The sequence below is a fragment of the Anomaloglossus baeobatrachus genome, chromosome 3, assembly GCF_048569485.1.
Source record: "Anomaloglossus baeobatrachus isolate aAnoBae1 chromosome 3, aAnoBae1.hap1, whole genome shotgun sequence".
Classification (NCBI taxonomy): domain Eukaryota; kingdom Metazoa; phylum Chordata; class Amphibia; order Anura; family Aromobatidae; genus Anomaloglossus; species Anomaloglossus baeobatrachus.
In genome coordinates, this window is record NC_134355.1 from 560,389,384 (window position 1) to 560,412,363 (window position 22,980).

General features: G+C 45.0%; 1 protein-coding gene across 2 annotated transcripts in view; it reads left to right on the top strand.

Annotated features, from left to right (window-relative positions):
* The window catches only part of PASK (PAS domain containing serine/threonine kinase), a 358,840-nt gene extending 336,648 nt beyond the window's left edge, over window positions 1-22,192 (top strand). For both annotated transcript variants that reach the window (XM_075340860.1, XM_075340859.1), the window contains exons 16-18: window positions 5,555-5,688; window positions 14,900-15,052; window positions 17,721-22,192. In XM_075340860.1, coding sequence (XP_075196975.1) covers window positions 5,555-5,688; window positions 14,900-15,052; window positions 17,721-17,794 — 361 coding nt within the window. In that variant the 3' untranslated portion in view covers window positions 17,795-22,192. The remainder of the gene's footprint in view (window positions 1-5,554; window positions 5,689-14,899; window positions 15,053-17,720) is intronic.
* Window positions 22,193-22,980: the final 788 nt, after the last annotated feature.

Sequence of the window (22,980 nt, forward strand, 5' to 3'; positions counted from 1 at the left end):
CTGTGAATGGTTGTAGTCATATCTTTAACCCTAAGGTCTATGTAGGGGTATAAATATTTGGTGGTTGTACACCATTTTCTACTCCCAATATACCTTATACACTATGGTGTTATGTATAATGTTGTATGGGGATGCCTTTGACTGTTTTCAGTGTCTGTCATTTTTAATAACATAGTGTGATTGAAAATATCCATAAGGTTCAACCTTTTATCTGACCGTTAGAGTTGAGCAAGTACTTAACTATTCGTACTCCCTATACCCATAACGAGTACTGTCTAATACTCACATATTCATTCCGAATAGCATTTGTAATGCAAGTCAATGGGGAACACTCGCAGAGTAACCCGAATGCCGTACTATTCGTGCGAGTATCAAATAGTGTAGCATTCGGGTTACTCGTAACTTTGAGAGTTTTTACCCATTGACTTGCATTGCACACGCTATTCGAAGTGAATATGCGAGTATTAGACAGTACTCGGTATGAGTATAGTGAGTGCGAATAGTTAGGTACTCGCTCAACTCTACTGACCATCTTGACCAACAGTGAGGAGAGAATAAAACTCTTGAGAATTTATCTTGAGAGATTCCCCTTCACATACTTTCTAGAAATGGATAATAAATAGGGAGGGGTTTTGGAGTCATCAGAGTAGAAAAACACATATATGCAGAAATTCGCCTTGTCTGGTATAGTCATATAGGAAATATTCAGGACTTTGAGGATAAAGACACAGTTCGGTGCATGTGGTTTTGCTACAATCTGGTGCATTCTACAAATTCTTGGTAATGTTTTGTGTAAAGACTGCATGATGGCTCAGTTTTTTCTACATCTCAGACAAATGGCAGCTTACTTGTGTGTTAGGCCAAATTCAGACACACATGAAACACGGTCCATGTATTGATTTGGTGCCGATCTCCAAACCTAGACCAAATACAAAAAACTTTTTGCAACAGTTTGAGCTAACTGAAACAGACACAATATATCATATAATAGTGTCCTCGGAATGGCAGCGTTGTGTGACGTCTCATTACCGTGTAGAAAACAAATTGCGCCAAATTCCAACACGTTTCAAAAGCAATTCGGATTCCTTGCTCAGTGGACATTCAGGTAAATAGTTGTAACCCTTCTGTAGCCCGATCTGTTAACCATAACAGCAATATTGGAATGAAAATTGTTCAGTTTCACTATTAATGGGAACCTGTCACCAGATTTGGTGTATAAGCTGCGGCCACCAACAGTGGGCTCTTATATACAGCATTCTAACACACTGTATAGAAGAGCCCAGGCCGCTGTGTAGAATGTAAAAATGACTTTATTATACTCACCTAAATGGTCGGATTGGTGCAAATGGGTCAGATGGGTGTCTCCGTTCTATTGATGTGGCATCCCCTCTTTCGGCCATCTTCGTCCTTTTTCTGAAGCCGGGGTGCATGATGCGTCGGCAGTGAGGTCCTGCGCAGGCGCACCATAATACTTTGATCTGCCCTGCACAGGGCAGATCAAAGTGCGCCTGTGCAGGACCTCAAGCCTTCCTATAGATAAGACTATAGTGGAAATGTTACCATCTCACCCCCCGCTTTATCATTTCTATATATTCCAGTATTTCTTGACAATTGTTCTAATCATTCTAGTTTCTAGCCACCGTTGCATAATGATAGGCACATACACTAAACTGTTATCTATACTTTTAGTGGAGATTTCATTTTTATTTTGTAGAAAATCCAATTGTAAGGTTTCCTTGACTTTTTGGCAGACACTTTTTAAAAATTCCTTCTCATACCCTTTTTCCTTAAATTTGTTCATTAAATTATCCACTTCAATTTCAAACCCTTGTGTTTTACTGCAATTTTATATGCTCGCGTATGTTGACTTTTTGGCACAATTTAAAGGGGTGGTTCACCCATATTTTTTATTGTCTAGATCGATATTATATTGAGAAACAAAGTTTCTCTCAAATACCTTGTGTTGTCAATAGTGCCTGTGAGAGGCGCTATTGCGGACCGCTGCTCCCCGTCCAGTGACATACCCGTCAAATGCTGCCACGTCACATCCGTGGGGCTGGCTACATTCTTCCAGACTCTGAGCTGTGAGCAGTGTTTCACTGTTGTCACAGCCCATTTGCTCCCCCGTCCTCCTCCCTCCTAGCACGGCGCATCTCCTGCTCCCCCTCCTCCTCCCTCCTAGCACGGCGCATCTCCTGCTCCCCCCTCCCTCCTCCCTCCTAGCACAGCACGGCGCGTCTCCTGCTCCTCCTCCCTCCTCACAGAACGCTGCAAGCAAGAGACGTGCTGTGAGGGAGGAGGGAGGAGGAGCAGAGAGCAGATGGGCTCAGAATGTAGCCGGCTGCACGGATGTGACGAGGCAGCATTGGACGGGTACGTCACTGGACGGGGAGCAGCGGTCTGCAATAGCACCTCTCACAGGCACTATTGACAACATAAGGTATTTGAGAGATACATTGTTTCTCAATATAATATCGATCTAGACAATAAAAAATATGGGTGAACCACCCCTTTAAAGCCACTTAGGAAGATGGCAAGTAGATGATAAGGATTTATACTGTGTTTCCCCAAGAATAAGACAGGGTCTTATATTATTTTTTTTTTGCTCCAAAAGATATGCTAGGGTTTATTTCAAGGGATGTCTACATTTTCCTATGAACAAAAATCCACATTTATTCTTGAACAAATAATCAACATTTATTCAAATATACCGTAATCCTGTCATCACATTCTGGAACATAAACATTTTGTGTTAATCCTATCACTGGTTCAGATGCACATTATCTTGTCTGATTTGGTATACTCATGGTGCAGAACTAGTCCTATAGTGGTGGGTACATACCATATTACCTGCTGAAATTTATTATTCTCTGTACTGCTAAGTTTACTCGCAAAAGAAAGTGGACACCCCCCAAAAGAATCGCACTTACCACACTCCAAACAATTAGAGCAAGTGAATGGGCTCTCACTTATAAATCTGTGTCGCTGTCAGTTCCCCCTGTGTTCTACAGTGGTTGACTTCCCTTGGTGACTGGAAGCAGTATCATTTGATACTGGTACCCTATCTGTGAGAGTTGCAGTGTAATGCACCTGGAACAGCGAGGAACCTGACAGCGATGCAGCTCTCTGTGTGAGAGCCGATCCCCATCGGCACTTGCCAATTGTAATTGTTTAGGGTCTTGTAAGTGTAATTTTTCTTTGCAGGGGAGTGTTTGCTTTCTTTTGGTGATGTGTACTTTCTTTGATGAAGAGTCCTGCTGCAGTCTTTAACTTTTTTAGCTGCTTTAACACTTCCTTATGGAACCGAAACTAGGGATTATTTTTGGAGTAGGGCTTTTATATTTTAAGCATACTCAAAAAAGCCCCCCAAAACTGGATTTTTTTTGCTAGAGGTCCAGGTTCTCTTGTAGCCTAATCTGTTTTCTACACGTGTACTGATGGGTGACATAACGCTGCCATTCTGAGGATACTGACAGAGATGACTGTTTGCGTGCCTGCGCTACCTGCCAGGGCGCCGCTCAAGTTTGACTTATTTACCATTGGAGATCTCTTTAGCAATGGAGTGATTATGTGAACTTTGTCAAAGGGGACTAATAGATATCTTAGATCACGGACTATCATATGCTAATCATCCTGAAAATCTATATCTACCGACTCTTCTATTAAGTGTGTTATATTCATTTGGACGGGTTTTCTTTTAAACGCCTGTCCATTCATCTGTATGGGTCTATATGTAGATGTTTTAACCTAATATACCGTATTTTTTGGACTATAAGACACACCTAGATTTTAGAGGAAGACAGTGGGGGGGGGGGGGGAATTGAAGCACAAAATGTGGTCATGATGCACTATTATGGGGGGGAATCTTCTGCTGATATTGTTATGGGGGTAGTGTCCTTCAATTCTGTATTAATGTCTCCCATTCTGGGCCCTTTCCTGGTATATATGTCCCTCATGCTGGTATATATGGCCCCCATCCTCGGCCCCTTCTTGGTATATATGTCCCCCATTTTGGGCCCCTTCCTGGTAAACAGTATATGTCCCTAATCCTGGTATATATGTTCCCCATCCTGGGCCTCTTCCTGGTGTACATGGCCCTCATCCTAGTATACATGTCCCTCGTCCTGGTATATATGACCCTCATTCTCAGCCCCTTCTTGGTATATATGTTTCCCACCCTGGATCCCTTCCTGTTAAATATGTCCCTTATCCTGGTATATATGGGCTCATCTTGGGCTCCTTTCTGGTATATATGTCCCTAATTTTGGTATATATGTTCCCCATCATGGGCCCCTTCCTGGTATATGTTTTTCATCCTGGTATATATGTTCCAGATCCTGGGCCCCTTCTTGGTATATATGTTCCTCACCCTGGTATCTATGTTCCCCATCCTGGTATATATCCCTAATCCTGGTATATATAAGTGCCCCATCCTGGTATATATGTTCGCCATCATGGGCCCACCTGGTATATATGCCTCCTGTTATGCTGCACATATAAAAAAAAATAAACTATTCTACTCACTTTCTGTCCTTTTCCCAGGCATGTGGTGTCCTTTTCTTATACCGGCAACTGACTTTGGTGTGTAAGTGACGGGCAGCTCATGATGTCACTGCCATGCGCCCCCAGTAACTGGCTCACCAAAAGTAGGAACAGGGTCGCCGCTGGAGAAAGCCGGCGGTAACAGGAGCAGTGACTATTAATTTCACCAAAAAAACAGAAATTAATATACACTGTTCCCCACTCCCATAATCCTGCCCACCTCTCAGCATAGGTGTCAGTGATAGTAAAAATCCTCACAGTCATTTACTATCACTGACCTCAGTTGCGAGAGATGGGCATGGGGAACAGGGAGTATTAATTTCTCTTTTTTGGGGAAATGAATATTCACTGCTTCTGCAGGTGCCAGCTTTTGTGGAGTAGCAACCCTGCCCATGACTTCTGTGACCCTGCTCCACCACCGAAGCTGCACTTCGCACAGCGACACATTTGGACTTTAAGATGCATCCCCATTTTCCCCCCAAATTTAGAAGGAAAAGAGTGCTTCTTATAGTCTGAAAAATATGGTAGTTTTATTGGGAACCATATTTTTCACTACATAAGGTGTCCGTTTCAGTTAGCGCAAATTGAAGTTTTTTGTATTTGGTCTAGTTTGCAAATAGGGGAGTTTTTCCATATCTCTTTTGCAGCTTTTTGAACTAGGGAGATAATAGTGCCCATGGTGTTACATATTAACTGATCAGTGACCACCAAAAATGATCTCAATTTTTCTATGTCGCTGTTGAGTTCGGATTAAGAGAACCACATGCGGTCCATACATCCTGGTCTGTGCATAGCGCATGTTTCAGTGACGTCAGTATTTGGGCTTAACCTGAAAATATTTTCAGATTAGTTCTTCTTTCATGACAATTGTAGACCTAATCTAGTACGACTGCAAAAGGTAAATGTGTTATGTGCCATATATCATTTCTTTATGTTTATTGTATATTCTTTTATATTAACATTTACTTTACAAATATCCACGTTTATTTCAGTCAATACGGTATATTTTCAGGTATCCAGGACCAGAGCTGGAAATGTGGTCTCTTGGGGTGACTCTGTACACATTGATATTTGGAGAGAATCCTTTTTGTGAGGTTGAAGAGATACTGGACGCAGAGCTGAATCCTCCATTCTCCGTTTCTCAAGGTTAGAAGCCTTTACTATTCAAAGCATTTAGATTTCTGTGTTGCAAATGTGTCTCCAAAGGTAGAAATGTTAAATGACCCCTCTCTGGGACTTCTAGTGTTAGGATACCTGCTGTGAAAGCTGTGGGCTTGTGATTTATAACAGTATCTCTTCAGAAATGCATAGAGATCAATGGACTGGAGACAGCTGATTGGGATCTTAAAAGTTAAAACCCTCTTCTTGAATGTAACTACTTGGTCAAGCTCCATGGAAACGAGCTGTGCACTATGAGAGATAAAAGCTCTCATTTTAGTTGAATAACAGCAGATAGAAAAAGAAAGTCAAAGCAATTTAAGAACTTGAGAACACCCCCTTAAGAACTCCTGCCATTAAAGAGGTTGTCCGGGCTTTTCACAAAAATCTAGAGTCAGTCTTGGTAACTGTTAGGCTATATGTGTACGCTGCAGTGTTTTTCTACGCACAGATTGCAACCAAACTGCACCTTGTAACAAAGCCTAGAAATGTAAAAAAAAAACAACTTGTAATGATGGTGCTTTTTTGCCGCAATTTTCTTAATGCGTTTTTTTAAAGGAAGAATAAAATATAGGATAGGATAATGGATAGATAGCTAGAATAGATGGATAGATAGTAAAAATGGAAAGAATAGATAGAACACATGAACAGAATAGATAATAAGGAATAGACAAAAATAAATAACAGAATAGCTCAATAGAGGGATTGTTAGCTTGGCCAGCTGTTTGGGGTTTTTTGTTTTTTTTGTTTTTTCATTTTTAGGGGGTAAAAAAATGGTTGCCCCCATTTTTCATATCCAGCACAGGACCAGCAGCAGCTGCAGGCTACAACCCTCAGCTGTCTGCTGTACCTTGGCTGCTTATGAAAAATAGAGAGGATACCACGCTTTTAAAAAAAAAATATTAGATTTATTTAAAAAAGTAAATTAAAAAATGATGTGGGGTCCCCCCACTTTTTTCTAAAACTAGCCAAGGTACATCAGACAACTGGGGGCTGATATTAAGGGGGGGGAGAGGAGAGGGAGCGACCCTCCATGCTCCACGCAGCAAGTGACGAGTTGTTTTCTACCAAACAGTTCAGGGTGGGCCATTTATATGGATACACCTAAATAAAATGAGAATGGTTGGTGATATCAACTTCCTGTTTGTGGCTCATTAGTATATGGGAGGGCAGAAACTTTTCAAGATGGCTGGTGACCATGGTGGCCATTTTGAAGTCAACCATTTTGGATCCAACTTTATTTTTCCAATGGGAAGAGGGTCATGTAACACATCAAACTTATTGAGAATTTCGCAAAAAAAAACAATGGTGTCCTTGGTTTTAACGTAACTTAATTCATTCATTAATAATTTACAATTTTATGACCACTTATAAAATGTGTTCAAAGTGCTGCCCATTGTGTTGGATTGTCAATGCAACCCTCTTCTCCCACTTTTGACACACTGATAGCAACACCGCAGAAGAAATGGTAGCACAGGCTTCCAGTATCCGTTGTTTCAGATGATGCACATCTTGTATCTTGCCAGCATAGACAATTGCCTTCAGATGACCCCAAAGATAAGTCTAAGGGGGTCATATAGGGAGGCCTTGGTGGCCATTCAACTGGCCCACGATGACCAATCCACTTTCCAGGACACTGCTCATGTAGGAATGCTCGGACCTGAAACCCATAATGCGGTGGTGCTTGTGTTCACATGACTGCTCAGTCTCGTCGCCAGAGAATCCTCACAGCGTGCAGACTTTCCTCATGAGAATGGATAATTTCTTTAATGCTACTTTGATTCTGCACGGTTCCGCATTCCAGACTTCATCACTTCATTAGAGGACATAGAACCCTGGAGTAGTCAGCTACCAACTCGAGGCTGACACTGATATTACATAGCATAAGAAATTAGCTCTTCCCAATCAGACTATACCTTGCTTCTGGTCTCTGACTTCCTCAATCTGCATTGTTTGCCGGACCTAGGTACCTTGCTATGTAGGTACTGTGAGACTGTGACCGGGGTTATCTATGACGGCCGGTATGTCTCGCCCCGGTTGTGCTCACTCCATGATAGAAAGTAACTCCACTCCAGGGTTAATACTGTTTCCCTACAGGCTGAAGGAAGGGTTAAAAGGAAACAGGAACAAGGGCGGGTGTGCCGGGTGTGAGGGAGTGAACACAACTCCCTGAGTTCTCTGCCGGAGAGGCACATGTGTACTGTTGTGGACTTTTGTTTGGATATTAAACCGTGTGCTGTGACCCTTGGTGCCTGGATCCCGTGTCTTCTGCTGCGCAGCCGACCACGCTACCTCACATATGGTGGAGAATGCGGGCACGCCAGCCCGGTGAAGTGTAGCTTCCATTTCTGGTGACCCGGTAGCACATGTCCTGGATTCAAGCGGCTATACTACAGCCCAAACCCGGCGACGCCATGGAGGAAATACTAAAGCAGCAGCAACAGATCAATGCACACCTGCTCCGGTCGTTGGATCATCAGCAGCATTCTTTGAAATTGCAGGAACAAAGGCATCAAGAACAGATGGTTCTCCTGGCCAAGTCGATCCGTGCCAGACCGGCAGCAACATCCCCGGGACCGGGTGACGACGGCAGCGTCCGGAAAGCGGTGAGACAAGCGTTGCAAAAGATGACCCCGGGGGATGATGTGGAAGCGTTCCTGGCGGTGTTTGAGCGGGTGGCCGAGCGGGAAAAGCTGCCGACCCCCCAGTGGGCTGAGGTATTGTCGCCCTATCTGACGGGGGAACCCCAAAAAGCGTACCTGGACCTCTGTACCGAGGACGCCATAGAATATGCGACTTTGAAAGCCGAAATACTGGCTCGGTTGGGGGTGAATACCTATGTACGGGCTCAGCGGGTAAATCAGTGGTTCTATGAGGAAGCCAAACCCGTACGCTCCCAGGCCTATGACTTGTTGCATCTCGTAAAAAAGTGGTTGCAGCCTGACACTCTGAGCCCGGCGCAAATGGTGGAAAGGGTAGTAGTTGATCGTTTTGTGCGCACTTTACCCGTCACCATTCAACGGTGGGTAGGACAGGGCGACCCGAGTACCCTGGACCAATTAGTGTCCCTGGTAGAGCGGCATGTGGCTACGCAGGACTTGATACGGGACACTGAGACTTTGCGTACCGCCCGTCGGTCCGGCCCCTCCAAGCCTAGGGCCAAGGATCCACCGCTGACACCGGTGCAGGACTCCGCTACCGTCCCGTCTGGGGCCGCGCCCGCCGTCCCTGAGGTCCGGAAGGTTCTGTACCCTAAACGACAACTCGTAAAGGGGGTTTCCTTCCCTATTAGATGTTGGCGGTGCCAGCGGGTGGGACATATGGAAGCCCAGTGTCCACTCACCACGGAGCCAATGGATTGTGGGGTTACCCGGCGGGGTTCAATGTATGCTCAGGTGGTGTGTACCGCTGACCTGGTCCCCCCAGAGACTGAGCCCCACTTGTGCCAAATACAGGTGAATGGATGTCCGGTTACAGGCTTGTTGGATTCCGGAATCTTAGTGACCCTGGTGCGATCAACCTTGAGGGCTAAAGTAAAGGCCACAGGACGTAACGTGGGGGTGGTTTGCGTACATGGGGACCGCCGAGACTATCCCACGGGGATTGTCACCATCACAGCACCTTGCGGTCAGGTGCAACATGAGGTGGGACTTATTAACACTCTTCCCTATGACGTGATCCTAGGAAGGGATCTGCCCTATTTTTGGACTTTATAGAAGGGACCTCCTAAGTCCCCTCAGATGTTGGTCAGTCCGGGACCTGAGCCCTACAATCCTGAATCCGGGACGCCTGCCGTAGGGGTCCCCATGATAGGGACAGAATGTGAACCCGATAGGTCGCCCCTAGAGGTATTGGCAGGAGAGGCTGAGACGGTCGAGCCCATCCCGGAGTTGGAGGCGTCCCCGGATACGTTTGGGACAGCCCAACTCCAGGACCCTTCATTAATACATGCCCGGAGTCGGGTGACAGTAGTTGACGGGGTGGCACAGCTGCCCGGTGCCCAGGTAAGGTACCCCCATTTCGCTCTTAAGCAGGATTTACTCTACCGGGTAGATGAAATACGGGGCGTGGGGGTAGAGCAGTTGGTGGTGCCCCAGCCGTATCGCCGGCGGGTCCTCGACTTGGCTCATAAACACCTGATGAGTAGCCACCTAGGGGTCAAGAAAACGCAGGAGCGAATATTGCAAAGGTTCTATTAGCCCGGGGTCTTTGGGGAGGTAAAACGGTTCTGCGAAACCTGCCCGGAGTGTCAGCTTACCGCACCCCTGACCCACTTTCGCAGTCCGTTGGTACCGTTACCCATTATAGAAGTCCCTTTTCAACGGATAGGGATGGATCTGGTGGGGCCCCTCGTAAAGTCTGCTCGAGGGCACCAACACATCCTAGTGATCGTTGACTATGCCACCCGGTATCCAGAGGCGAAACCTCTCAGACATACTGCGGCGAAGCTTATAGCTCGGGAGTTGTTTGCTGTGTTCTGCCGGGTGGGGTTGCCCAAGGAGATCCTTACGGATCAGGGGACCCCATTCATGTCTAAAGTGACCAAAGAGCTATGCCGGCTCCTCCAGATCAAGCAGTTGCGCACGTCTGTGTATCATCCTCAGACGGATGGGTTAGTAGAACGATTCAATAAAACCCTGAAAACCATGCTCAAAAGAGTGATCTCCAAAGACGGGAAAGACTGGGATATGATGCTTCCCTATTTGATGTTTGCCATACGAGAGGTGCCACAGGCGTCCACGGGGTTTTCGCCTTTTGAATTGTTATACGGGCGACATCCCCGGGGATTGTTGGACCTGGCCAAGGAAACATGGGAGCAAGAGCCCACCCCCCATAAAAGTGTGATTGAACACATTTTGGGAATGCAGAACCGCATAAGCGCGGTCATGCCAATTGTGAAGGAGCATTTACAAGAGGCTCAGGCCGCGCAAAGCGGCCGCTACAATAGACAAGCCACCGTGCGGACCTTTAAACCCGGGGATCGGGTGTTGGTATTGCTCCCCACGGCGGAGAGTAAATTCCTGGCTCAGTGGCAAGGCCCCTACGAGATAAAGGAAAGAGTCGGGGTGATCAACTATAAAGTATTGCAGCCCGGTAGGCGGAAACCTGAACAAATATACCATGTCAACCTATTAAAACCGTGGCAGGAACGGGAAAGCCTGATGGTTGTTTTTTCCCCATCTCCCTCCTCTTCGGGTCGTTCACATCCGGCTCCAGCGACCTCCGGAGAGGACGAACCGGAAGTAAGGATTGGAGAAGCCCTCACCAAGCCACAGAGGCGAGAGGCCAGACGGCTGGTTCAGCAGAACCCCGATGTCTTCTCCGAGCTGCCTGGTAGGACCAGTCTGATACGACATGATATTGTCACCGAGCCCCACCTGAAGGTACGCCTGAAGTCATACCGCGTGCCGGAGGCTCGAAGACAAGCCATATCAGAGGAAGTGAAGACAATGCTACGCCTGGGGGTCATCGAAAAATCCCGGAGTGAATGGGCTAGTCTCATTGTCCTAATACCAAAACCCGATGGCTCCTTAAGGTTCTGCAATGACTTTAGGAGATTGAACGAAATATCCAAGTTCGATCTCTACCCCATGCCCCGGGTGGATGAGCTGATTGATAGGCTGGGACAGGCGCGATATTTTACCACGCTCGACCTGACCAAGGGGTACTGGCAGGTGCCCCTGACGGAGTCCGCCAAGGAGAAAACCGCTTTTGTTACGCCGGAGGGTCTCTTCCACTATGTTGTCTTGCCTTTTGGGTTACATGGCGCTCCGGCCACGTTCCAGAGGTTGATGGACTTGGTGCTGGAACCCCACCAGGCGTATGCATCAGCGTACCTTGATGACATCATTATTTACAGCCCCGAGTGGCAGACCCACTTGGAACAGGTACAAGCGGTGGTCGACGCGCTTCGAACAGCCGGATTGACGGCCAATCCCAAGAAATGTGCGTTGGGACTCACGGAAGCCCGCTACTTGGGCTACGTGATAGGCCAAGGAGTGATTAAGCCCCAAATTAACAAGGTTGAGGCGATCCAGAAGTGGCCTAGACCCCTGACCACGAAGCAGGTTAGGGCCTTCCTGGGTATCGTGGGGTACTACAGGAGGTTTGTAAAAGATTTTGCGGGACTATCAGCCCCCTTGACGGACCTTCTCAAAGGCAAGAAGTCCGTCATGGTGCGCTGGACTCCGCAGGCCGAAGACTCCTTCCGGGCCCTGAAGGGGGTCCTGTGCGGACAGCCCGTTCTTATAAACCCTGATTTCCGGAAGGAGTTCATAGTACAGACTGACGCCTCGGAGGTCGGCCTGGGGGCAGTGCTGTCTCAGGTGGTTCAGGGGGAGGAACACCCCGTCACCTTCTTAAGTAGGAAGCTCACCCCTCCCGAGCGGAATTATAGCGTAGTAGAGAAGGAGTGCCTGGCGATCAAGTGGGCCTTGGAGTCCCTACGCTATTACCTGCTGGGACGGCAGTTTCGCTTGGTGACGGATCACTCTCCACTGGTCTGGATGAGGTCCGCCAAGGAACGGAATGCCCGGGTTACCCGGTGGTTCCTTTCTCTGCAGAACTTCCGGTTTACGGTTGAACCTAGGGCCGGTGGGTTACAGGGCAACGCCGATGCCTTGTCCCGCGGCCCGTGTTTGATGGCGGGAGTTCAACCTCACACGCTTGAACTGAGGGGGGGGGGGTATGTGAGACTGTGACCGGGGTTATCTATGACGGCCGGTATGTCTCGCCCCGGTTGTGCTCACTCCATGATAGAAAGTAACTCCACTCCAGGGTTAATGCTGTTTCCCTACAGGCTGAAGGAAGGGTTAAAAGGAAACAGGAACAAGGGCGGGTGTGCCGGGTGTGAGGGAGTGAACACAACTCCCTGAGTTCTCTGCCGGAGAGGCACATGTGTACTGTTGTGGACTTTTGTATGGATATTAAACCGTGTGCTGTGACCCTTGGTGCCTGGATCCCGTGTCTTCTGCTGTGCAGCCGACCACGCTACCTCACAGTACATAGAAGTGCTCCATTTAGACGGGTGCCTGGAGGCAGCCCCTGTTCAGGTATTTTTCTTGGGTGGGTGGTCATCTCCTTTTTCAAGAAGCATGGTTGGGAGTGGTTACTGATCTTTGGGTCCAAGAAGTCCTTTCTTTAGATTACAGGATAGTGTTTTCGTCTATTCTGCGAGACCGATTTTTCAGGTCCTGTCCCCCTGGTTCTCCCAGCTTAAGATCTGATTACGATCAGGCTATCGCTTCCCTGCTTCAAGGGTTACCCCCTTAGAAAGGTTCAAGAGTTTCAATCTAAATCTTTTTGTTATCCCCAAGAAGGGCGGCTCAATGCGGCCGATTCTTGATCTAAGGTGTGTGAATAGGTGAATGCAGCTTAAGAGCTTCAAAATGAAGTCACTCCGCTCTGTCATTGCATTCACGGAAACAGCAAGTTTCTGTCGTCAATAGATATTCAGAACAGAACGCTTATCGGCATGTGCCGATATTTCCTGCTCACCAGCGTTACCTTTGATTTGCAATCAATCAGGATCATAATCAGTTCTCCGCCCTACATTTGGGATGGCCTCAGCGCCCTCAGCGTAGCGGTAGAGGGTATTCCGGTAATCCTGTTGGCTCCTGATTCTCCTTGCAGGGCCTGGTATTTGGACATCATCAATCTACTAGGCGATGCTCCCTGGACCCTCCCAGAGCGCCAAGACATTTTGTCTCAGCATTCATTCTACCACCACAATTTTTAGTCGCTTGCTTTAATGGCATAGCTGTTGAAGCCACGGTACTGAGGAGATCAGGCCTCTCAGAGCCAGTTATTCAGACCATGATTAAGGTACGGAAACCACCTATGTGTCTCATTTACCATCGCATTCTGAAAGCTTACCTTTGCTGGTATGAATGTACGTTTACTTCTTCAATGTTCTTTCCTTTGCCTACACTGCTTCTATTTTTTGCATTTTAGACTAGAAGCAAGGCCAGTGCTTAATTCGCTTAAAGGCCAGGTTTCCGCTCTGTCTATTTTGTTCCAAAGGGATTTGGCCACAGAGCCACAAATCATGGGTGGCGCATATTTAGGCCGCCTCATCGACCACGTCTAGACTCCTTGGATCTTTATCTACTTTTGGAGGTTCTTCAGCTCTCTCCATTCAAGCCTATTTACCTTTTTGTTCTGGCAAATGGGCCCCACAGGGGTGAGGCCACTTCCAAGTTGACTATCTCTTCCTGGCTCAGAACAACTATTTTTCAGGCTTATAAATTCAAGAACAGGGCTCCCCTGTGTAATGTTAAAGTGCATTCTATGTGAGCTGTGGGGGTTTCTTGGGCGGGTCATTATCAGGCCTCTGTGAAGCAGCTGCCTGAGAATCAATACATACCTTTTCCAAATTTTACAGGGTCCATGTCTTTGCTTCAGCCAAGGCAAGTTTGAGAAGATTTTACAGGTAGCGGTTATTTAGGCTTCCGCTTGAGCTTCACCAGTAAGTTCTGTGATTTCAGCAGAATACTTGTTTTGTTTGTTTCCCACCCCAGGGACAGCTTTAGGATGTCCCAGGATTCTGTGTCCCCCAATGAAGTGACTGAGAAAAGTAGCTTTTTGTTACTCACCGTAAAATCTGTTTCTCGTTCGTCTTCATTGATGGACACACGTTCCCCCTGTTGCCTGGTTGGACATGTATTTAGGTTGTTTTCTTTTCCTTTATGTTTTTTCTTTTGCTGCTCTTATTGCCTTTTGATTGAACTGTGGAAGTCAGCAACCAGCAGGCGAGGTATAGTCTGCTGGGGAGGAGCTAATTTCTTTGCTATGTAATATCAGTGTCAGCCTTCAGGTGGCAGCAGACTATCCCAGGATTCTGTGTCCCCCAATGAAGACTAACGAAAAATAGATTTTACAGTGAGTACCAAAAGTTTGCTTTTTTTCTTCATTTTGATTAATATCAGGTCAGAAGGAAATCCATCATAGTGGCTGTCACATTGACTGAGTGGAAGTCAATTTACTGGAAATTGGGCAGTCTGGAGGAATATTTTAACATGTGTTGAACCAAGATTCATACTTTACGATTTATACATCTTTGTAGAGCTTTCATGATTTGCTGTGAACTAAAGGAAAGGATAGCATGAAGACTTAATATTGTGCTTAGTACTGATTTGTGCATTTGTAGAAAATTGGACACCCGGTACTAATGATTGTAGTGTATGTTTTCATCTTCCAGAATTACATGATCTTATCTCTGGCCTTCTCCACCGTGACCCAGAGATGCGTATGACTTTGGATGAACTTCTCAGGGACCTTTGGGTGACACAGCCTGTCAACCTTGCAGAATATACCTGGGAGGAGGTATATCCACCTGCCTGCACCCAAACTGGTTAGTAAATATCATTTTGTATTGTTTTTAATTCCCTCTTATCTGAAGATGTACCTCTTTTAGAGTTGTATATTCCCTTACAAATGTGGGGGTTCTCATAAAAATATTTTTTTAATTGTAGATGTAGGCGGTACAAATACCTCTTAAAGAAACTATATTACTTTTACTTTTGTAATTCTATTTCCTTAGATTGGGGTTTTATTGTTCATTACGTATTAAGTGTCCAATATGTGACTATTAGACCGGGTCTTGCAGATCCATTCTCATCAACTCTATCGGCCATGTCAATTATTTGAGACAGCTGGACTGGAGCCCTGAGAACCACCTCTAACCAGGATGGGGACATATATACTGTGAGTGGTCCAGGAAGGGGACATGTATACCAGGAGGAGGACATAATACCAGGAAAGGGACAGAAACCATGATGCAAACATATATATTCCAGAATGTGCTCAGTACGTGGATATATATAACAGGAGTGGCTCAGGATGGGACATATATTATATATATATATATATATTTTATGGGATATTATACAGAGGGGTAGTGTGAGTGGGAGAGATATTGTACTGAGGGGAAGTGTGTGGGGGGATATTATACAGACGGACAGTGTGTGAGAGATATTATGAAAAGGGGGGGTGAAGAGGGTGTATTATTAATTTTCTGAGGATAATACTTCATTTTCTAGAGCAACTTCATGGGTGCTAATATTTTTAGCCATGACTGTGTGTGGTTTGAGGAGTGGAGGCGGAGCTGGGGTGGAGCCTGGGCGGAGTCTAAAGGGGGCACGAAAATTTTGCCAGTATGGTTCCATGATACTCCTAGTAGCAGCCCTGTCTCCTCAGTAGGATACACCCACCAACTGGCACAAAGCCAATCAGTTAATGTGAAACAGCTGGAGAAGCAACATGAAATACAGACTGGCCCAACTGAGGTACTTAAGAAGGGCAGGTGCTTTGTCTCCCAATGAAAGATCAGAGAAACAGATTTTAATGTGAGTACCCAAAATCTTCTTTTCTCTATCACTTCATTGGGAAACACAGAAAAGCATGGGACGTCCCGAAAAGGTCTCCAAGGATGGGAAGAGAAGGACTAGCGAATGGAAGAGCAGAGGCAAGAATCTCAGGTCGGAACTTGGTCAATGTCATTTGCAAAACATTTCTGCTTAAAGGGAACCTATGACGTGGAAAAATTCTATTAACCTGCAAATATGGGGTTAATCTGCAGGTTAATAGCATTGTGAACTTGTCCAGTGCCTGCACATTAAACCCCGCTGCTGGAAGGAAATTAACTTTTATCCTCTTGGCAGCTTCCAGTTTAAGTCACAGGCGCTGGCTTACTCACCGCTTTGTGTAAGGAGAGCTGCGACTGTAACTGTGCTTCATCTAAGGCAGAGAGGCTGTCAGTGCGGGGGCATGGTTACAGCCGCTACTCTGTATACATAGAGCGGTGACTGAAATCTGAAAACTGACAGGAAGAAGAAAGTCAATTTCCTCCTGGCAGCGGGGTTTAATGTGCAGGTGCCAGGCAGGTTCAGACCTGTGGCAACAGATCCAGGTCTGCCACCTACAGCCTCTAAGGCAAAACTGATTAGCTTCATGCCAGTTGGTGGCTGTATCCTACTGGAGAGGAGGGAACTTTTTTGCCTTGTGCCAGCCTCCTAGTGGCAGCAGCATGCACCTATGGTTTCCTGTGTCTACTAATGAAACGATGGCTAAACTCTTTTATTGGTTGGTGCTTTCCATTGAATAGATCTTCAATATATGGTATATCATATCAATATGTTCTAAATCAGGGGTCTCAAACTCAGCTGGGTATATGGGCTGCATATAAAAAAAAATTGTTTGGAGGACCGCATTCTTTGCAGGGCCAAGCGACGTTTTTAGTGGTACCATTTATTTCTCTTTACATCTTTGGATCACTGTTTTTGAACAGATTTTGCTTGTTTATTATAACAAACATTCACTTTTTTTGTTGATATAAAAAGCAATTTTAATAGTGAAAAAAAATAATGCTTTATTTTTCATTTTTTTTTACCTGGACGCAGCGCTCAGCAGAGAACGCTATGTGCAGGTGTGGATTTAGCTGTCGGCAGCCAGGAAAGTGCGTCTGCCAGCCCAAGCACTGCGGTCCCCGGAACTCGGCCCGGAGGTCGTAAGATACATCACCGCCCTTCTCACCTGGCTGTCCTCCGTTCCCTTGTGTCCTCTTCTTGCAGCCCGCAGTCCCTTAATGATCGTGTCTCTAGCGCTGCAATCAGCACTTTATTTCAGACGCGCTGCGCAGAGTCAAGCTCTGTGCACAAGTACGGGCAGCCGTCGGCCGATCAGAGGCAGCAGGTGATGTCATACACTTCAGCTACTGGCCTCTGATTGACTGGCGACTGCGATAGCTGTACACAGAGCTCGGCACTGCGCAGCGACGGCAAATCATCTGAAATAAAGCTGCCTCTACACCAGCCAGGATCATCAAGGGGTCCGTGGGCCGCAAGAAGCAGCCTCAGGGGCCGCATTTTTGAGCCCTCTGTTCTAAATGCATGGGGGTCGGTTCATCAATATCCTAACATTTCAGCATTGATAAATGGCTAGAAGTTAGGTTAAACTTTTAACACATATTTTGATCTAAAAGTCTGACAAAACCTTTTTTCTTTTTGCATTTGTGTCTACAGATGAAGGAATTAAGCAGATCCCCACAAGCCATAGCTTCGAATGTAGTGGGGAAGTTGGAAAGGAAGTAGAGTGATTGCGTCTCCAGTGGACGTAGAAAAAGAGATGAAGAAAACACAGCTTGCACTTGTCACAGCGACATAAAAATAGAAAGGGTTTAAGACTTTACCCAGATTTTGTTGTGCTATCACAACGACAGACAATCTGAAGAAATCAGCTGTTGGATCCACAGCTCTTCATCAGCCTGTGTTATGGCTCACCAGTGTTAGGGATTGTACACTGCTCCAGCAAGCCCAGCGATCATCTATGGCAGTCCTGTGGCCTCCAGCCATTTGTGCTTTATAATTCCTGCATAATTCTCAATGACCATTCAATGGAGTAAAAGAGCTCCAAATAAAGTATTTTTTTTTTTTTGTTTATTCGGAAAAGTTAAAAAAAAAAAAAAGGAGGATCTCTAATTTAGAGCCCACTGCAGTATTTCTCATGGAATTCCAAATAGGAATGGGTTGGCTGGAATTATTCATTCTTGAAGCGCTCATAGATAGGACCCGATAGTTCTAGGCTCGGAGTCAGAAAATATGAAACATTATTCCGCACTTTTTTCACATGTTCCTCTCTATATGTTGCTGTTGGGTGGAGAAATCTCACGCTTACAAGCTCTTTCTCAGTTTCTAGGTACACTATAAAATCTGAATAAACCACCTTCTCGGTGCTGGTGCCAAACCATTACTTTGCTGATAGTTCTAATGTCCAAATGACATAATATATAGTCCTTAGTATTACTGAACTGCAATGGAGTATTACTAAATGCTGGATTAATAAGGAGGTGGTAAAGATTGCTATACACTTGCACAATAAGTGGCTTCGGACCTTATATGATACTAATCTTTACTCCTTGCACACAAAGTGGGTGCTAACTCTTTGCAGGTGACAGACAATGTAAAACGTAGGTGCCAAATTTTGTACACCAGACATTAGAGTAATGATTTATTGACTTATTTCATGTATGTTTTTTAATTTCCATATGGAAAGCTATCTATATTTATAGGTGTTGTTTTATATTTTTATGCCTGGTAAGCGTTTGTTGTTAACCAGCTGAACTCTGATTTTATATTTTCGCACTCTCAGCACCTCACCCCACGCATTTTACATGTTTTATCCAATTTGTGATAAGTGCATTTCACCAGGATAGATTAGTGTGAGACTTCATGTGGCCACCTTTTTCTGACCATGGCTACAGAATCTCCTTGTGTGAAATGTTTGTTTCTTTTTATTCTGTATTTTATTCATAAAAAGAATTGGAAGTGCAATTAAACAACAATCAATATTGGCATTACAGTACAATTCCTAAGTTTATTTGGGGAGATCCTACTACTGTAATCGCCATCTAATGGCATCATCCTAATTCTGGCACACCTGCATCAGCAACTGTGTGCTGCCTCAGAGAATCCTTAGTGCAACAAAGAGTGGACTCCATTTTTGAAAGCAAAACTGTAAGCAGATTTTTGCTATGTAATCTGAGAGCAGTATGATGTAGGGACAGAGACCCTGATTACACAGATGTGTCACTAACTAGGCTGTGTGCTGTTCCATTGAATCCTTAGTGCAACAAAGAGTGGACTACATTTTTATTTGAAAGCAAAACTGTCAGCAGGTTTTTGCTATGTCATCTGAGATCAGTATGTTGTAGAGCATAGAGCCTGATTATAGCAATGTGTCACATACTAGGCTGTGTATTGCTATTTCAATACACTACAGGATTAGCTACCTCGTGCCTCCTGGTCCAACCACACCCCCAGCACTGATTGGCAACTTTCTGTGTAGACGGTACATAAGAAGCTGCTAAACCGTAGTGTGGGTGGGGTCATACAGAAAAACTGGTAGATCTGCAGCAGAGAAAACTGATTCTCTCACGATTGATAACCCAGTAAACTAAATGAGACATCTCTGCAATCGAATCAGGATCTCTGTCCCTACCTCATGCTGCTCTCAGATAACTTAGCTAAAACCTGCTGACAGATTTCCTTTAATGGCTTGCATGCATGACGTAGCACGGAGAATAGGAGTCAGAACAGGATTGTGCTTGGCACTATGTATATGGATGCTTGATCCATGTGTATTCGCTATAAAATTAGTTTCTTGAGCTTAGTTGTTAGTTATAATTTATGGGACACGTTTGCCCTGATTTATTAAGTTGTATGCTCCAGAATTCTGGCTTAAAGGGATTGTCCACTACTGGAACACCCCTTTTTAATAGCTGCAGTTTGTTGCAGAAAATTAAAAAAAGATACTGTATGCTAACCTTCCAGACCGGTGATGCTTATTCTTATCTCCCAGGGGTCACATAATATTAAGTAAAATGACCCCCTGTAACTATTTAGCGGCCGATGATTGGCTACAGCCTTCAGTATTCAGAGTAGACCTTGGCTTTTTAGAAAGGGTTGTTCACTAGTGGACAACTCTTTAAATTGCACCTCCCAAAAATTGGCTTGCATTCCTTGCACCACATTTGTTTTAGGCCAGTTTCACACATCCGGCATTTTGCCGCTTTGCCGGATCCGTCATCTGTCATGTGACCGGAGCTTGCTGCGATGCCATTGTACTGTATTACACTGTACTGGAGTGTGACGGATCCGGCAAAGCGGCAAAATGCCGGATGTGTGAAACCAGCCTTAGACATGTGTTTCAAAATGTTCAACAAGGGGGTGCTGCCTAAAAGAAAGTGGGCGTGAAAGGCTGTAACCTAGAGTGGGATTCCCGCACACCAGAATTGTTCTACAATTGGCTGTAACTCCGTTGACCAAAGGAAAGGTAGCATTACAGTCTGTGATGAAATGCCACATCCAGAATTAGCTATACAAAAATGTAATATTTGTTGGAGATGATTACTTTTCCATTGAACAACATCATTTCTGCTGTGAAAAGACATCAGAGCTCGCGCTATGCCAGTCTTGCTCGAGTTCACGCCGCCAAATTCAAAAAGAGGTGCGCGCTACTTATTGAATTCACCGCATCTGCTATGTGGCGTGTACAAGGCCTGAAATGCTTCTCCAGTCAGAGACTGAGCTAACATTTCTGGCATACAAAATCTGTCACTTTTGATGACCCTCACGAGCAGGCATGGTTACGCACTACCCCGCCCCAGCTCTGCCCATTTTGTTGGAGCTGATTCAAACTGGTGAAAACACAAAGTCGCAGAAATTTTGAAACTTTTCAAAGCTTTTACCCCATATATCTGGCGCACAACCTTTGATGAATCGGCCTCACCATGTGTGAGTCTCCCCTTCCAGTATAAAGATAGGTGAAGGGACCCAAATCTTTATAGATTTAATTTACAATAATTGGTAGATTTCCGGTAAGAAGGGATTATTGTAACACATGTTTAGCAGTATGTCATATAAAGATTCTAGAACTGTTCATGAACCAGGGGCATGTGAGTATTATGGCTCCTAGTTTGCAGGATACATTTTGTACAGTATATAAAGTGGAGCACCGATTGCTCTAGTAGCAGTAAAATGATCCTGTATATCTCTACAGCCTCATTAGTTGTCTGTGCAACATGGATTGTGATGCACGGATTGACGACGAATCTCCTGAACCAAACCCATAGGAATATATGAGGCTGTCACGTTCAGGAGACCTCTGACTAGCAGTCTGTACCTCCCAGTCCATACACGGACCATATTGCGCAGACAAATGAATAAGGCTCTGTGCTCATTGCAAGAAACAAATGCGTTGCGCCATGTATACTAGGGATACGTCTCAGCTCATACTTTGCATCTTAAGGATATGTTCATACCTAAGTGAAATGTTGAAGATTTTCCATATGACAATACAAAGTGTATGATTTTTTTTTTTTTACAAGATCTCATCCAGAGACTGCAGAGCGTAGATTGACCTCCAGTGCCAATTTAAAATGTGAAATCCACAGCCAATGTGCCAAATGTCTGACATAACGAGAGCATATGCCACAAGTATGATGGTTTTCGTGCTTCCTTTAGGCTATGGTTACAACTTGTCATCAAAAACCTTTGTACAACATATCTGTGACTTGCTACAAATCCAGAAAGCTCCATTGTGACTTGAATTGAGTTTTTTGGGGGGGCAAAGTTGGTTGTCACTTGCAACCTGTGACCAAACTCCCTACAGTGCTGATTTCTGGCATAGTTGGGTAGCAAATCACAATGTGTCTCTTTTAACAACTATTGGACGTGATATCACAATGCAACGCCACAATCTCTGTGTAGCGCCACCAGTGTTTTCTTGTTGCCTTAGGACGAATTTATGAAATGCAGTGTTGTCCACAGCACTATTGTACCCTTCCTTGGCTTCAGGAGGATAATGTGGCAATGGATATGTCTTGAACAGGAAGGTGTTATACACTCACACACTCCCTTTTATTTTCTTCCAATAAAATTGTGCAATTTAATTCCATTGTCTGGTATGTAAACAATAAAATGGTCTGAATACTTCAGTATCGGCTAGTTGTATGTTTCTTGCAACCGTAAAGCTGCACTCTGTTCAGGGACATTATAAAGTCGTCGCCAAATGTTTTGAGACTGACACAAATTTTTGTTTTCACAAAGTTTGCTGCTTCAGTGTTTTTAGACCTTACATTCGTTTGTTTCTATGGTTACTGAAGTACAGTTCTAAGTAGTTCATAAGTTTTGAAACTTTTTATTGACAAATATATTAAATTTATGTAAAGACTCATTTACTGCATTGGCCCTTCTTTTCCAGGACTTCTGCAATTATCCCTTGGAGCTGGATATCGGCTTCTGGGCCAAATCCTGACCGATGACAACACATTCTTGCCTAAACAGTGCTTGGAGTTTATCACAATTTTTGTGTTTCTGTTTGACCACCCACTTTTTGAGGATCAACTACAGGTTCTCAATGGGATTGAGATCTGGGGAGATTCTTGTGTCCAATTTTGTTTGTTTTTTTTTTAATTGAGCCACTTAGTTACCATTTTTGCTTGTTACATGGTCTCCATCATGCTGGAAAAGGATGTTCATCACCAAATTGCTCCTGGATTATTGGGAGAAGCTGCTTTGGAGGAGGTTTAGACTCCGTTTTTTAGCCATGGCAGTGTTCTTAGGCAAAATTGTGAGAGAGCCCATTTCCTTAGGTGTGTGTGTGTGTGTGTGTATGTGTCAACTAAAGGAATTCACACCGTCACATTTACAATCACGAAATTTTGCACAGACACCTCATGTGACCCAGGGAACATCGTAGACTATGTTTTGACAGAAAAATGTA